At 47.7% G+C, this 16,629-nt stretch overlaps 2 protein-coding genes across 3 annotated transcripts; one reads left to right on the forward strand and one right to left on the reverse strand.

Annotated features, from left to right (window-relative positions):
- Positions 1-1,599: 1,599 nt before the first annotated feature.
- On the reverse strand, positions 1,600-8,359 carry B3GALNT1 (beta-1,3-N-acetylgalactosaminyltransferase 1 (Globoside blood group)). 2 transcript variants are annotated; one of them, XM_021541713.3, is made up of 3 exons: positions 7,972-8,359; positions 5,673-5,852; positions 1,600-3,562 (listed from the first exon to the last, which is right to left on the reverse strand). In XM_021541713.3, exon 3 carries the CDS (start codon positions 3,500-3,502, stop codon positions 2,516-2,518), a length of 987 nt encoding a protein of 328 aa, XP_021397388.2. In that variant the 5' UTR covers positions 3,503-3,562; positions 5,673-5,852; positions 7,972-8,359; the 3' UTR covers positions 1,600-2,515. The 2 variants fall into 2 exon arrangements, with proteins under 2 accessions (XP_021397388.2, XP_077641885.1); XM_077785759.1 differs by lacking the exon at positions 7,972-8,359 and having other exon boundaries at positions 5,673-5,950.
- Positions 8,360-11,758: 3,399 nt separating this feature from the next.
- ARL14 (ARF like GTPase 14) lies at positions 11,759-12,340 on the forward strand. Its single transcript, XM_021541699.2, has one exon. The coding sequence runs from the start codon at positions 11,759-11,761 to the stop codon at positions 12,338-12,340; it is 582 nt and encodes a 193-aa protein (XP_021397374.2).
- The last annotated feature ends 4,289 nt before the right edge of the window (positions 12,341-16,629 follow it).

Here is a 16,629-nt window from a genome sequence, read left to right on the forward strand (position 1 = left end):
GGGAGCAGGTGGATAAATCTGGATTGCATCCATGGACACAGGCAGCTTCTCTGACACCAATCATCCATAAATGTGAGGCAAAATTTAGGGAAATATCCCAAAACTCCTATTGTACTGAGCACAGGGAGTGCTGCCCCTACATCTCCCTTCTGATTTATGGGGAATTTCTTTGTGCCAGGATGCACACAGAGCATTGCAGCATTTTAACTCCCCTGAAATAACAGCCAGACTGGGAATTTCACCTTGGAACCCACTTGTGCTCCCTACCCAGCAGCAACTTCCAAACATCTTTGCCCAATTAATTATTATTATTAATATTATTATTATTAATATTATTTTTATTATTATTGTTAGACTTTCTGTGTCAGGAAACCCCAGAGTTTTCCTATAAAAACCACAAATATTTCGAATTCTGATTTCATACAGCTGCATGAGAAGAAATTGGGAAACCTTTAGTCTGTGTTTTACACTTTGTTTTTAGTACAATATTCTAGGCAGATGCAATAAAAATTTGCCACCAGCCCACCCCCACTTCAGTGCCCAGATCATTTTGTACTTTTAAGGTTTTTCACCTTTTGCCAGGCTGCTCACACCAAAAACCTCCCTAAGAATGGCTCTGAGCAGAGACAGGAGCTCAGTTTGGAATTTCACAGCCTTTTAAGCAATAATAAAGTCAGAATCATATACAAGCCAGATTTGGAAATGAGGTTGCTTGTTTTTTTTTTAGGAAAACCAGGAGCAGGATGGATGTTTTTCCAATGCTGCTGGCACTGTAAATGATAATTCACTTCAGGTGGCACAAAGAGATCACTGTGTATAAACCTAAGCCTTGGAACCTGTGAGCAGTGTCGGCATTTGGGGCACCAAAACCCCAAATTCCTGCAGGTGGCAGGAGAATTTCTGGCCATCCTCACCTCCCCAGGACTCTCATTCCTCCCTCACCACGAGCACTCTCTGCTTTATCCATTTTCTGAAGGCAGCAGAGCCACGATTGCGTTTTTATTTTGGAAAGAAAGCAATACAAGCTGTGCTGTAGTGTCAGTGATCTTGTGGTAAATAATTTATTTCGAAGCATTTCACGCGGCAGGCTGAGAGAAGAGCGGAGGGGTTTGGGGTTTGAGGTGTGAAACAACCACAGAACAAGGCAATTCTCCCAGAGAACAACCAAACCCCAGTTCCTAAAGCCACAGCACAGCTGGAATTTCACCTGGATCTCGGAATACAAGAGCATCATTCCCTCAGTTATGCAATACTGTATCCCCTCCCCCAAAAAAAAAAAAAAAAAAAAAAAAAAATAGCCTTTAATTTTTAAAAGCTTTGACCTTTTCACCATCAGAACACTGACATCTGAAACCCTTGTCTGGAGAGTGTTGTCCCCAAAACTTTTTCATCCCTAAAAAAACCACACGAGCCCCTCCTGAAATTGCACCCCAGCCCCGGGAGCAGCTGTGGAGCAGAGCAGAAGCCAGCGGTGTCCCTTGGGTGCTGGAGGCACCCGTCAGCCCTGGGCACCCTGAGCTCTGTCCCTGGGAGCCACCAGGGCTGTGGGGAAGCCCTGGGAGCGTGGCCAGGACGTCTCCCCAGTCCCTCCCCCGTGTAGTGGATGTGTCCAGGTTAATTCTGTTCATGCAACTGCAAATCCTGTATCGTTGTCCATTAGAAGTGTAAACTACTGAAAACTGGGCCTTGCTGATATGAATAAAGTGATTAAAAAAACGGTCTTTACACACAGGGAGGAGTTGGGTCTCCTTTAAAGTAGCAACGGGGGAATTTCTTCCTTTTCCCAATTTTAAAACTGGAACCAAAAAACTCGTTTAGAAACAGGCATAAATCACAACAGGGTTCCAAAACTCCTCGGATGCATCTCACACACACAGAGGGGTGGGGGGATCGATGATCCCAATGTTTTTGGGATGTCCAAATTGATCGTGAGCTCCGCTCCATCTCCCCGCTCTGGGAACACCCAAGAGAAACACCCAAGTTTAATATGGACACACAAAGTGCTTCACATTTCCAGCATTTCTCACCAGCTCCTGCAGATCCCACAGGATCCCCAGGCTGGGAACACTCCTGGAAGCCTTGTGGAGGTAACATATTTCAATAACGAGGTGTGACAGTCTCAGGACTGCACATCAAAAAAACAAAAGCGTTGGGTTGGGTTAAATTCCACGCTGAGAGCAAACAAAGGAGAGTGGCTATAAAGCAATAAAACCAGTCCGGGCAGGAATTCAGGAAGAATCCTCCAAGCTGCTTTCTGAAAAGAAACGCCTTTCCTCGGTGGGATCTGTTGCATTCCAGAAGATTCAGGGAGAAATCCCAGGGCTGCTCAGAGGCAGAGGGACACAGCATTCCAAGGCACCCTCTGGGTGTGGGATGCACACCTGGAAAAGTGCTTTGTGCCCCTGTTTTCACTGAAGAGCACTGGAATGCCCCAGAGAAACGCTGCCCCTGCAGTCAGAGTTCATCTCCAGAGGCCACTCTTACAGCAAACTGAAATTTCTAAATAAATCCACCATCAAAGGCAAGTTTCTGAAGTGCTGGATGACAAATCCTGCCAAAACTGGACCAGTTCGCTTGATGTAAGGCCATGAACTGCAATCAAATGTCTGTACTTGCAGATATCGAAGTTGATTTTATAGAGAAAGAATTGTTCCGCATCTTCCGGAATGGTGATGTTGACTTGGAGGATATTTACGCAAATTCCCACATAAACATCCTCGAATTTCAGAGGCTTGACGTGGCCCATCAGCTCGTAAGTCCTCAGAGCCAGTTTTCCATCCAGGATGTAGCCCAGGCCGCTGCAGTAGGGAGGATACAGCTTGAAGGGGTACTCCTGGTAGGAGATGTACCTTTTCCTGTCAAAGCCTCTGTAGGCGAAGTTCTCGATGAGGGGGTAGCCGGTGAAAACGTTCTCCGAGGAATTCAGCTGCAGCAGGAACTTCACCAGGTTGGGAGTGTTGATGAAGACGTCGGCGTCGGTCTTCATGAAGAACCTGGCGTTGGAACAGAACTCGGCGAGCCACTGGAACGCCATGATGGTCTTCAGGGTGAGGTTGTCGTAAGTGTCCACGAAATCCTGGCGGATGATGTCCCCGTAGAGGATGCTCTCGTCCTCCACCGCCAGCGCCGCCGCCCTGTCCTCCCTCTGCGTGTCCTGCCCCAGCAGGAACAGGGTGAGGATGTGCTGGCCCCACCAGGAATCCCGGGAGCCCCACGTGATCCTGATGGCCTGCCTGGCTTTCAGGTCGCCGGGGCTGGAAGCCACCAGGATGACCAGGAAGGGGCGGAGGTCGGCGCAGCGCGGGCGCTCGCGCAGCGTGAACGGGCGCGGCCGCCGGTACACGGGCTCGTGCTCGTAGAAGTACAGAGGGTTGAGGTTCTCCAGGCCAGCCCTGGAGGAGAAGGTTATGTACCACATGGTTGTCAGGGCAAACACCAGCAGCCACAGGAAAATCCATTTCAGGGGTCTCCTGTACAAGGTGCTGGCCAGGTCCAGGATCATGGTCGGGATCTGCTGGCGCCCCTCAGAATCTGTCCCATGAATCCTGGAGCATCTTCCTTGCTGAAAAGGAAAGGGGAAAGCAGCATTCAGTGCACTGGTAGTCAGAGATTACCTTTTCCTTGTGCTGGCTGAAGTGCCAGCTGGGATTGTGCTGTGGTAGCAGCCAAACCAAGCATTCCTCATCCAGCTGTCACGGCCCTGATCCCAGGGATGGCAGCAGGGCACGGAGCCCCTGCCCAGCAGGGTTTGCAGGGTTTGCTGAGGAGAACACAGAGCCCCTGCCCAGCAGGGTTTGCAGGGTTTGCTGAGGAGAACACAGAACCCCTGCCCAGCAGGGTTTGCAGGGTTTGCTGAGGAGAACACAGAACCCCTGCCCAGCAGGGTTTGCAGGGTTTGCTGAGAAGGACACGGAGCCCCTGCCCAGCAGGGTTTGCAGGGTTTGCTGAGAAGGACACGGAGCCCCTGCCCAGCAGGGTTTGCAGGGTTTGCTGAGGAGAACACAGAACCCCTGCCCAGCAGGGTTTGCAGGGTTTGCTGAGGAGAACACAGAACCCCTGCCCAGCAGGGTTTCCAGGGTTTGCAGGGTTTGCTGAGAAGGACATGGAGCCCCTGCCCAGCAGGGTTTGCAGGGTTTGCTGAGAAGGACACAGAACCCCTGCCCAGCAGGGTTTGCAGGGTTTGCTGAGGAGAACACAGAACCCCTGCCCAGCAGGGTTTCCAGGGTTTGCAGGGTTTGCTGAGAAGGACATGGAGCCCCTGCCCAGCAGGGTTTGCAGGGTTTGCTGAGCAGGACACGGAGCCCCTGCCCAGCAGGGTTTGCAGAGCAGGGCTGAAATCTCTGCTCTGCAGCACTGAAAGCTCGTGGCTTTCCCCCTGGAGATCCCCCCACCCTGCACAGACCTGCTCTCCAGCCAGGATCCTGCTCCAAGGGCGGTGATCCCAGGGATGTCAGCACCACGCCAGGAAATGGATGCTCAGAGGTTCAGATTTTTGGTGTTTCTGTTAAAGGCAAAGTCTGAGTGATCTGCCTGAGCTGGAGCACGTGAGACAAGGAAGAAAGGATTTCATCATCGTTCAAGGTTTGAGCAGTTCCTTGTTCCCAGGGAGGGGGGTGAAGGTAAAAATCAACTTCCTTAAACCAAGCTGCGTGCTAAAGCTGGTATCGACCAAAATCATGACTGTTTTTATCACTGGCCAGGTAATTTTTGGATTTGAGGCACACAAATCCACAGCAGGTCCTTCCAAACTCCTGTGGAATCCGTGCTGAAGCCGCTGCTGCAATGTCAGGATTAGAGATTCCAATGGATAAATCTTCACAAAACCCAGTTTAAAACCAGACCCCCAGGCCTGTACCCTCGTGTAGTTTTATTTCCCTAAAATCACACGTGCTCTAGCATTTATTTTAGACATCTTTAAGCCAAAATAACTCCAGTGCCTGTGGGAAGTCCAAATGGTTTCTGATGTTTGCAGTAATAATATTTATCCTGCACGAGCACACACAAAGACACAGTCAGGATGATGGAAGGTTTGATTTCACAGCGCAATTAATTACTCCTTATCTTCAAAAATATCACCACAGGGCTCATAAATGTTTTAGATTTGGCAAATAAATCCAAACCCCAGAACAGCACTCTGGAATCCAGGGGAATTTGATTTTCCAGAGCCCACCTGCCTAGTGTTTCTGTGTAGGATCTGATTTGAAATTAATCATCCTTTAAACGAAGCATTTGGAGAATATTTCACCGACAATGGCCTTAAAACGGATCAAAGCAATTTTATATAAAGCATTTGAATAGAAGAATTTTGGACTGATTCCTCTCAAAATCAGTAATTAACTAATAGGGATCTTCTCTTTTTATGCATCAATCTGACTTTCAGTGGACAGCAGGAAATACATACTGGAAGAAAATAACCTCGGTTATGTATCAGTGCTTATTATCTGATTTTAGATCAATAACATTTATTTTGATGATCAACTTTAAAGCATATCAGTGAAAACTGATCTTGGCTGCTTAATGAGAAAAATATTATAAATTGTTTTGATCCTTTACAGGAAGAAAACCTGGTGTCGTGACAGTGTGAACAACAAAACTGGATACAAATCCTGTTACGTAAGGAAAATAAACATCAATTCAGGTCTTTGAGGAAACAGAGGGAGATAAATCCCCACCTTCTCCTATTTCGAGTGCTTGAAGCAAAGGGAGGCAGGTGAGTCAGCGAGGTCTGAGAACTTCTGGTCATGGTGCAGGTTCTGCCCTTGCAGCTCCTCCTCCTCCTCCAGGCTCCGTGCCGGCAGCTTCTCCCTCCCAGCAGGGGACGGCAGCTCCTTCCAGGGCGCTACTTTCATTTTCTTCCCAGCCCAGATTGTGCCAAAAAGATAAAACCGGTGACTTTTGAAATAAATGTGAGGCAACGCATTTATTTTATATTATTACATTTCTATTATTTGTTATTTTTTACATTTATAATTATTACATTTCTATTATTTCTATTATTACATTTCTATTATTACATTTCTATATTACATTTATATTATTACATTTATATTATTACACTTATATTATTTGAAATAAATGTGAGGCAACACATGCGAGGCTCACAATGTTCCACAGGGATTTGGATCCATATCCCACACAGGTAGGGGACATGCTTGGTCAGGAAAAAGTTGGGAAATTCTCATATTCATTAACGATTGCTAATTAAAATAACCAATAGTCCAACATGATGATTTTAAAATAGCATAGTAAAAGGTGTATAAGAAAATAAATCCTTTTTAAAGCTCCCAGCAGAAATAATTTGGAAATATATTATTTAAAGCTGGCTTTAAGGCCGGCTTGGACACGGCCTGGACTGTGGGAGGTGTCCTTGCACACGGTGAGCGAGATAACATTTAAAAGTCATTCCAGCCCAAGCCAGCCATTGATTCTTTTCTATTTAAATTTTTAACTTAAAACCAATCGAAACTAGAGGCGATGTTGCAAAACCCCGAGCTGCGGTGCTCTAATATAACAACACTTCAAGGTTTTTTACGTAAAAAAAAATTTTAGAAAGAAACTTTACAAGATCATCGGTGCTCGCTTTTCCAAGGGCGGGGATGAGCGGGGAGGTCCCGGCCGGGCAGGAGGGGACGGCAGCGGGATGTGCTTCCCTCTCCGAGCCCGGCACCCCTTCCAGCCTTTTTTTGGGATTTCTGATCGCACCGAGCCCGGCACCCCTTCCAGCCTTTTTTTGGGCTTTATGATCGCACCGAGCCCGGCACCCCTTCCAGCCTTTTTTTGGGATTTCTGATCGCACCGAGCCCGGGCACCCCTTCCAGCCCTTTTTTTGGGATTTCTGATCGCACCGAGCCCGGCACCCCTTCCAGCCTTTTTTTGGGATTTCTGATCGCACCGAGCCCGGCACCCCTTCCAGCCTTTTTTTGGGATTTCTGATCGCACCGAGCCCGGCACCCCTTCCAGCCTTTTTTTGGGCTTTATGATCGCACCGAGCCCGGCACCCCTTCCAGCCTTTTTTTGGGATTTCTGATCGCACCGAGCCCGGGCACCCCTTCCAGCCTTTTTTTGGGATTTATGATAGCACCGAGCCCGGCACCCCTTCCAGCCCTTTTTTTGGGATTTATGATAGCACCGAGCCCGGCACCCCTTCCAGCCTTTTTTTGGGATTTCTGATCGCACCGAGCCCGGGCACCCATTCCAGCCTTTTTTTAGGATTTCTGATCGCACCGAGCCCGGCACCCATTCCAGCCTTTTTTGGGGGATTTCTGATCGCACCGAGCCCGGGCACACCTTCCAGCCCTTTTTCTGGGATTTCTGATCGCACCGAGCCCGGCACCCCTTCCAGCCTTTTTTTTGGGATTTCTGATCGCACCGAGCCCGGGCACCCATTCCAGCCTTTTTTTGGGATTTCTGATCGCACCGAGCCCGGCACCCATTCCAGCCTTTTTTGGGGGATTTCTGATCCACTCCAGCAGCGCACCGAGCCCGGGCACCCCTTCCAGCCCTTTTTTTGGGATTTCTGATCGCACCGAGCCCGGGCACCCCTTCCAGCCCTTTTTTTGGGATTTCTGATCGCACCGAGCCCGGGCACCCATTCCAGCCCTTTTTCTGGGATTTCTGATCGCACCGAGCCCGGGCACCCATTCCAGCCCTTTTCTGCGATTTTTGATCGCACCGAGCCCGGACACACCTTCCAGCCCTTTTTTTGGGATTTCTGATCGCACCGAGCCCGGGCACACCTTCCAGCCCTTTTTTTGGGATTTCCGATCACCCCGGCAGCGCTACCCCCGCACGCCTCTCGCTCCGCCTGGGCTGCCCCAGGGCTGCATCCCATCCCCATCCCCATCCCATCCCCATCCCCATCCCATCCCATCCCATCCCATCCCATCCCATCCCATCCCATCCCATCCCATCCCATCCCATCCCATCCCATCCCATCCCATCCCATCCCATCCCGTTCCCCATCCCCATTACCGTGTCCCGCTCGGGGCGCTCGGGGCCGGCCGCAGCGGGAAGGAGCCGCCTCCTCTTCCGCCGTGCCCGGGCGCTGCCCGCTCCTCCCCGGCCGCCTCCTCGGCTCCTGGGCTCCCCTCCGGCCGCAGGCAGGGCAGGCACGGCGGGGCTGCGTCCCCTTCGAGCCTCTGGGAGTGCCCGCAGGGAGGATCCCGTGCCTCATTCCCGCATCCAGCACATCGTGGCACTCACTTCACCGCTTCATCCCGGCTGCCCGGAGGAGCCGCGGGTGCGCGGGGCTCACGCTCAGCTCCCCGGTTTGCCAAGTTTGGTACCGGGCGGGTTCCAGCTCTGTCAGCTCTCCCGGGTTTTTATGGCTCGGGTTCTGCAGCGGGACCGCGAGGCAAGCTCGGCACGCACGGGGCGGTCGCAGCCGGGCGGAGCAAACCCACCCTTGGCCGTGTGAAAAACGCCAGTCGCTTGGTTTTTAAAACGTAAAAAGTTTCATAATAATAAAATGGTTATAATAATAATAATACAATTAGGGTAATAACACTTAGAGTTAGGACAATGACACAATAAAAAACAAAGAATTACGGACGTCCGGATGCTCTCGGACACTAAGTCAGGAAAAGCATCACCCTTAAACCAATACACTTGTTGCATGTTCATACATTCTTTATGGTTATGCATACATTCTATTTAAAACAAGAAACTCTGTTGTATGTCAACTGTTTCCTTTAATCCCCTGGCGTCTTTGAGTCTGAGCAAGGCCTGAAGAAATGAGTTTATTCTGATAAGAAGCCATAAATTCCTCTCCTTTGGAAGATTCAGGTGTTCCTCGAAGCGAGTATCTCATCCTAAAAAAAAACCTCCCCCCACATCCATAGTCTCTATTTTAACATTATGTTGTAACCTAAAACTACATTTAACACACTACTTAAGAGAATTCATACAGCACAACTTTCTAACATTACACATATAATATTCATTGTAATATTTGCGAAAAGCCAATCATAAAATCTGCAAAGGTGGGAAATTCTCATATTCATTAAATATTACTAATTAGAATAACCAATAGTCCAATATGATGATTTTAAAGTACCGTAATAACAGGTGTATAGGAAAATAAATCCATTTTAAAGCTACTAGCAGAAATAATTTGGAAATATATTATTTAAAGCTGGCTTTCAGGCCGGCGGTGCTCTGGCTGTTCTGTCCTGCACTATTGGAAATGCAGGTGAACCCAACGGGAAGAAATGACCATGTCTGACTCAATTCAGAAGGCTGAATGATTTCTTTATTATAACTATGCTAAAATACATTAATATACTATATAAAAGGAGGATACTAAAACTACACACTACTTTCTCTGACTCTAACACAACTTGTGACCCTCTCTGAGAGCCCAGCCCCAGGTGGGTTGGATTGGCCACCAGGCTCAAACAATCCTCATCAAAATCTAATCAAGCACTCACTCCATGTAAATAATTCTCTAAACACATTCCACATAGGAAAAACAAGGAGCAGAAATAGAAATTGTTTTCTCTCTGTGCACCTCTATGAAAAATCCTGAGAGGGAGAGAAATGTGCTTGCCACACTGCTGTTTGACTCGGGAGCAGCTCAGGAATCCTTCCAGGAATCCTTCCTGGGAGCGCCGCTGGCACGGTCAGAAACCTGCAGAGCCCCACACGAATTACCACAAATTACCTCGTAAAAAGCCAGGCTCTGCTCCATCCCTGCTCTGAAGTGAAGCTGGTGGAGGAAATCACAGCTGGGACCACGAGCACCCTGTGCAGGTGGAGCACACGGAGCAGAGAAGTGTGAGTGATCTCTGAATCACACCTGGGGACAGACCATCCATGCCTGCCTTGCTGCAAATATTCCTATTTTACTGGAATCTCATCAGGGAATTGTGGTCCATTTGCCATGTTAACCCGGTGTTCTGCAGTTTGCTGCCTCCCCACCCTTCAATTCATTCACGTCCATTCATTTGTAAAGAAATGCAAACACTTTCTTCCCTGGTTTAATACATCCTGACCCGCTCCTGAAAAACCCTACACATAATCCATGCGTGTTATTAACTGTGACAAACGTGCAGCAGTGAGTGTGTGGGTGTCATCTCTCTTTGCCCCCAGTTACTCTAACCCTTTTAGTCTCAAGAGAAAACCAGATTATAACTTGTCTGTCAGGGCTGAGGTGGATTTTACGCAACCAATGTCGTAATTATCGAAATGATTGCTCTATCAGTCAGCAGCTTGCTACAAGACCTTTACGTCTTTTTGCTGATTCTGGACTTTCTGAAGCAAAGAGAAATGTTTTCCTGGGTGTAAGGGCAACTCCTGCAGTAGTCAGGATGTGTCAGAGCAGCCCAAGGTGCATGCACTATCAGGAAAATGAGCAGTCAATAGGAACTCATTAATAGCTGACTGTATTTTTATCTCCTCTTGTTTTGTTCTGCTACTTGGAATGGTGGCCAAAAAAAAAACTTATCAAGACTTGGTTATTTAAAAAAAAAAATTATCAAGGCTTGGTTATTTCCTCGCTTCTTGACCCTTTCCTGAAGGAAATCTTCATTGGGCAAGCACGGAGTAGAGCGAAATGAAGGTAACAGGAATTTTTAATGGGAGGCAGCGGGATCTCAGTGATGACCAGAGCATCAGGCTCCACCTTGTGGGGCGCAGTTAAACTCGTTCACCAACAACACAAACAAACTCCCGGAGTTTACAGCCCTGGCAGGAGGAGTCCCTGAGGCAGCTGCTTAGAGCAGAGCCCAGTTTTAGTGGAGTTCTCTCAGGGTTTCATCGAGACCATGGGCTGGAACTCACATTTGAGACCACCTCAGATCAGTTTGTGGGAGATGAGCTGCACTGATAAATCAGCTACCTGCTGATTTTGTGGCTTGCTAAGTATGGACAAATCTTAAATCTTAAATCTCCCCTCCTCACTGCTTGTGTTCATGTCTAGATGCCTTGTGCAGGCTGCCCTAAGCAGAGGCTGGGCAGAGTCCCAGAATAAAGCAGGGATTTATTCAAGGATCTCCTCCATGGATCCACCTTGGGCAGCACCAGAGCCCAGCCAGGGCTGCACCCAAATGACCCAAAATGGTCCCAAAATGCACGAGCGCTCCCGGGGCTCTCCCTGGGATCAGTTCTGCTCCATTGGCACCTTGGAGTTCATTGTCCCATTCCAGCTCCAGCCCATCAGTCCCACCCTGCTTGTTTTTCTCTCTCCAGCCCACGCTGTTTGTGCTCCTGGGCTGAGGTTTGGATCATTTGTCCTTGGTGCCCAGCTGGAGCAGGAATTGTTTTGTCTCTGCTCTAGAGCTCACCAACACTTAGCATGAAGCTCAGACCTCCACACTAAAGCAGCACAGAATCTGAATATAAAATATCAGAATGTAAAAGCTAAAACTTAAGGCCTCGATCTCATTTTTCCCCCAGATGTCTGTGGATGCTCAGGGGGATTCTCTGGGAGCCAGGACCTGGCTGTGATCGGGGAATCCATGGATCAGGCTGCTGTTCAAACAAGCTGGCAGCCTGTAACCTTTGTGCCTGTGCCAGTGGGGCCGTGGTTACTCATCCCAGTCCCACCCACGGGCTTGGCACGGAGCTTCCGAAGCCCCGTGGCTCCTTATCACCTCGATAAAAGCAGCGTGTTTGTGCAGAGATCCGCCTGCTCCAGAGCTCCCAGCTGCCTCTTCTCCCTCTCTGCTTCTGCCTCACCTCAGCAGGGGGAAAGGCAGCGACACAAACTGGGCCCAGGGAAGAGGGGAATATCCCTGGAATCCAGAATTCTCCGGGATAAATGGGCCTCCACAACGCCAAGCCCTCCATGAAGGGGGCCAACATCGTGATGCTGGGGCTGGACTCGGCGGGGAAATCCACGCTGCTCTACAAGTTCAGGTCTGACGATGTTTTTGTAACAATGCCAACGGTTGGCTTCAACGTGGACATGATCGAAGCAGGGAAAGATTTCACACTGACATTCTGGGATGTTGGAGGACAGAAGAACATGAGAGAGCTCTGGAGCAGTTTCCTGGAAGACGCCGGCGCGCTGCTGTACGTGGTGGACAGCTCTGACAAGCGGCGGCTGGAGGAGTCCAGGAGGGAATTTGAGCTCATTTTGAAGAACGAATCCATAAAAAACGTGCCGGTGGTCGTGCTGGCCAACAAGCAGGATTTGCCTGGAGCTCTGAACGCCGAGGAGGTCACCAGGAAGCTGAAGATGAAGAAGTACTGCAGTGACAGGAACTGGTACGTGCAGCCCTGCTGTGCCATCACGGGCGACGGGCTGGCAGAAGCTCTCCAGAGGGTGGCCACGTTTGCCAGGCAGTACAAGAAGTCAAAGGAGACTTTCATCACCCTGAAGGAACTCAACTCTTTTTAAGGATTTCTATCATCGCTTCTGGTGACTCTTTGTTGGACAGATTAAATCTGGAATATCAGATTCTGAAGAACTTTTATACGTAAATATTTATAAAGGACTTTGGCGATATTAAATTCTGCTGTTGTACCTGCAGAAACTTGATATACCTGATGGGTATCTCATACCTGAGATGAGACTCTGTAGCATTTTATTATTATTTTTGTATTTATTTGGGTTTATTCAAGTTGAATGATGAGAAAGGGGCAGTCAAGCACATGGAAATAAAATAAGTGAGCAGTGTTTAAGTGGTTAAATCAAATGAAGAGTCAAATCAATTTTTTTCAAGATATAAACCAGCCAAGCCATTTGGTGAGCAGTGATCAAATGCTGTTTTGTAATAAATGCCATAGATGTGTTGCTTACTTAAAAATAGAGTGAGGTGAGAGCTTTAACTCAGTTATGTACAAGAGAATTTGGCTGTTTCTGCGCTCTGGAAACAATTCCAGCAGAGAGGTGGTGACGAGCTCCTTGGCCAGCCCCAGGCAGAGCCTGGCTCCAGTGCTGTCCCCAAGGTGCAGCTGGGACCTCCCATTGTCCAGAGATCCACGTGCTGCTCCCGTTGTTCCTGCACCGCCCTCCTCACAGGGATCAGCCAGGGAAGAGCTGAATCCCATTGGATTTGTGCTGACTTCCCTGGCCTGGGCTCTGGAAAAGTCCTGGTAGGGATCCTCTTGTGCTCCTGGTTTTTTGTTTCAGGATTGCTACTGGAGCCCACCCTAGGTCGGGGTGGGCTCTGTGTGGTGGAAAAATCTCTCCTCCAATGCATGCTTCCAAAAAAAAGCTCAGTAGTCTCCTGTTGTTGGGGCTCAAGGCAGTTTATTGCAAGTTATCTAAAAGATTTTCTCCTGGAGCTGCTGTGGTTTGCTCACAGCTCAGGCAGAGGCACACACACACCCTGACATCCTCTCTGACTCCTTCTCCTCCTCCTCCATCTTCTTCTTCTTCTTCATCTTCGTCTTCTTCTTCTTCTTCTTCTTGTCTCCCCCACCCAGGGCTGCTGCTATCTTTTATATGGTTTTACATTTTAAATGTTTTTAGTTTTTCCCCAATGCCTATTACCTATATTAAATGGTGCTTTTCTATCTTTTATATGGTACATTACATGTTACATGTTTACATTTTTTCCCCAATGCCTATTACCTATATTAAATGGTGCTTTTCTATCTTTTATATGGTACATTACATGATAAATGTTTACAGTTTTTCCCCAATGACTGTTACCTATATTAAATGGTGATTTTCTATCTTTTATATGGTACATTATGTGTTACATGGTTACAGTTTTTCCCCAATGCCTATTACCTATATTAAATGGTGATTTTCTACTCTAAACCAATCTGTGAGTGCCAACATCACCAAGAACATGGAGGTGAGGAAGGAGAAAGAGGGAGGACAGGGCAGGCCCAAATCCCAAATCCATCTTAAACCCTCTGACCCCCATGTACAAAACCAAACCCCCCTGTACAGCACTCAGAAATTCTTCCCTTTACTTTGTGACTACTTCTACTCTAATATCTAAACTTTTGTGACTTCTTGTTCTCCCTGCAAGGTTGGTAAATCATTCCATGACTCAATCCCAAAATCACAGCTGTTTGCAGCTGCCTGCCAGGGTCTCAAATGCTTCTGACCTGGGCCTGGAACCTCCAAAAATGTCTGAGGGACATTTTGAGTTCCCACAGATTACACCAAGGAAGTAGGTGGGAAGTAGGAAGTTTATATTTCATTCTTACTAATAAACAGACAGGAATGTCCAGTTATAAAAGGGTGAAGCAGCAATAAAATCACCCAGACATTCCCTGTTGTCTCATGCACGGGTTATTCATAGACAAAAAACATCAGGTGGGTTTGCTGAAATTGTAAACAAAGGGAAGTTTCCCAATAGTAGCTGTTATTAATACTGAGACTAATTAATTACCAGGGGCTGAATCCTGAGTCATGCTGAGACTCTTGCTAAAAGCAGAGTAAATGTCTGGATTTCTCATTGCCCGCTCTGGTGATTTGGGCTCAATACAAAATACCATCTTCTGTCCCTAAAAAAATCTTTAAAAGTCATTAATGTTGGTTTTCCAAGCCAAAAAAAATCAAAGTTTAAAAATGTACTATTTCATATTGACACATTTATAAACATTTGCATGTGCGTAGGGTGAATTCTCCTAATCTGATCACATGTCTGTTATAAAGCAGAATTTAGTTCTGCAGCCTCAGGACTTCCTGAGGGAGAAACACTCCTGAGAGATTTAATGAAGGTGCACCAGGGTCTCTAATTAGCCAAGAAGCAAGTTCTGAAGGGAGAAATGAAGTAGTAAAATAGACCAGCTCATACAACTAAAAATGAAAATAAGCTCTCTGGCACACAGGCCCTTCTGCGGGTTATCAAATTACACTAAATGACACATCAACTCGAAGAAATGTTTTACATTGTGCTTCAAAGGAAAGGAATAAACTCAATTCCATTCACTTTATAGAATATCAAGTATTTAAAAATGGCATTTTGAAGAGCTTGGTTTCCCAGAGAAGTGAAGGCAGGCCTGTTTTAACTGCCCAAGGAGACTCCAACCTTTTGGAATCATTTTAATGGTTTGAAATAAGTATCAGTCAAACTGGCTTGGAGGCACAGGTTCTCAGAGGAATTAGATGCCTGAAAGTTGAATTAGAAACCTCAGTGAGACAGAGAAAAGTGACCATCCCTTAAAGGCAGGGCTGCTAAGGCACAAAAAGCTGATCCCCACTTTGGGGATAAATGTTCCATTGATGAGGGACATCAATCCAGAGCTTCACGGGTTCCTCTGCTCCTGGAGCTGCCGGGGCTTTTCCATCTGCTTGGATCAGCAGAGCACTCAGCTCCCTCAGGATGGGACAGAGATGGAGTGCACTGCAAAAAAACCTGGAGCAAAAACCTCCCTGGCACTCAGCACATCTTGGGAAGGTGCAGAGGAAGGGAATTGGGGCTCAGCTCCGAGCACAGGCTCACCCCAGTGCTCTGTGTGCCCCTGGGGTGTGGGAGTCCAGAGCTTCCCTCTGGCTGCCCTGGGACCCTGGCAGGGTCAGGAACCCCCTGGACAGAGCCCCCAGAGACACTGGCTGTGATCTCTGTCCATGGAAAAGAGTTTTCAATCTTACAGGATCAATTACCAGCTCTGAGTGTTTGATATCAGTAATAATTAAGTGTGGCATGGATGCAAAAGTAAAATTTTAGGATTCTAGATGAGGGGTCCAAAGGGGACAAGCTGGAGGAAATTGGGTGTGCCTTGTCCTTTTTCTCCTTCTTCATGCCCTCCATGTCTCACTGTGGTGTTGGCATTTTTCTGTTGGTTCAGGCTGGGGACACACTGTCCAACGTAGGTGACAGATATTGGCACGTTCTTGTAAATCCAACCCAGGGAGTTTCTGGTATTTAATGTTTGTCACATCCCACTGAGGGCAGAGCCCCACACGCTGCCCTGCAGGACAGAGCTGGGCAGGGCAGCAGAACATGTGAGAGATAAACAGAATAAACAACCTTGGAACCAGCACAGACCAATTATGGCTTCTGCTTTGGCAGGGGACTGACAGACAGAGACTTTCTACAATCTCAAAATCATCAATACCTCAGATTCCATCACTGGGGCAAGCCTGGGAATTGTTGGATATCTGATCCCATCACATGTTCCGTGGTGAAATCAGTACCCAGGGACTTCCAAAGGTTCCAGAGTTTCCAGCTCCATCCCTCTTGGGGAGTTTGAACTGCTTGACTGAACACCATGAGCAGAATTTTCAGGAATTCTGCCAGTGCTAAAATCCAACCCACAGCACAGGAATAATTTATTTCTGCATAAGTTTGGCTTATTTAATTATTCAGAATTTTTACAGACCGCTCACTAAAAAACTTCTAGGATTTTTGAAGGGTTTGGGATGTTTTGAGATGGTGAGAAATCAGAATCTGAAGAGCCTGGAGGCAGTGGAGCTGAAGTTTGGGAGCTGAAAACGTTTCATGGGATGAAAAGCCTTGAAGAGCTGGGGTCAGATCTTGGGGTCAGCTGTTTATTTCGCTCCAAATTTGGGTTTTCATTGGCTCATCCTGCTGTTTTGCATTTTTAAATACGGCAGTCTCATGCAGGTGTTGTGGAGCTGAAGGGCTCCAATCCTTCAGTGTCTGCTCCTATTCCTTAAAGAGTTGCTGTCCCCCATCCTTTGTGCTGACAGAAGAGTCAGCGTGACAAAACGAGTGGAACACAAAAAGAGAAGGATCTGAACCCCAAATCCTGCAGGAC

This window comes from Lonchura striata, chromosome 10 (assembly GCF_046129695.1).
Source record: "Lonchura striata isolate bLonStr1 chromosome 10, bLonStr1.mat, whole genome shotgun sequence".
In the NCBI taxonomy this organism is placed as follows: Eukaryota; Metazoa; Chordata; class Aves; order Passeriformes; family Estrildidae; genus Lonchura; species Lonchura striata.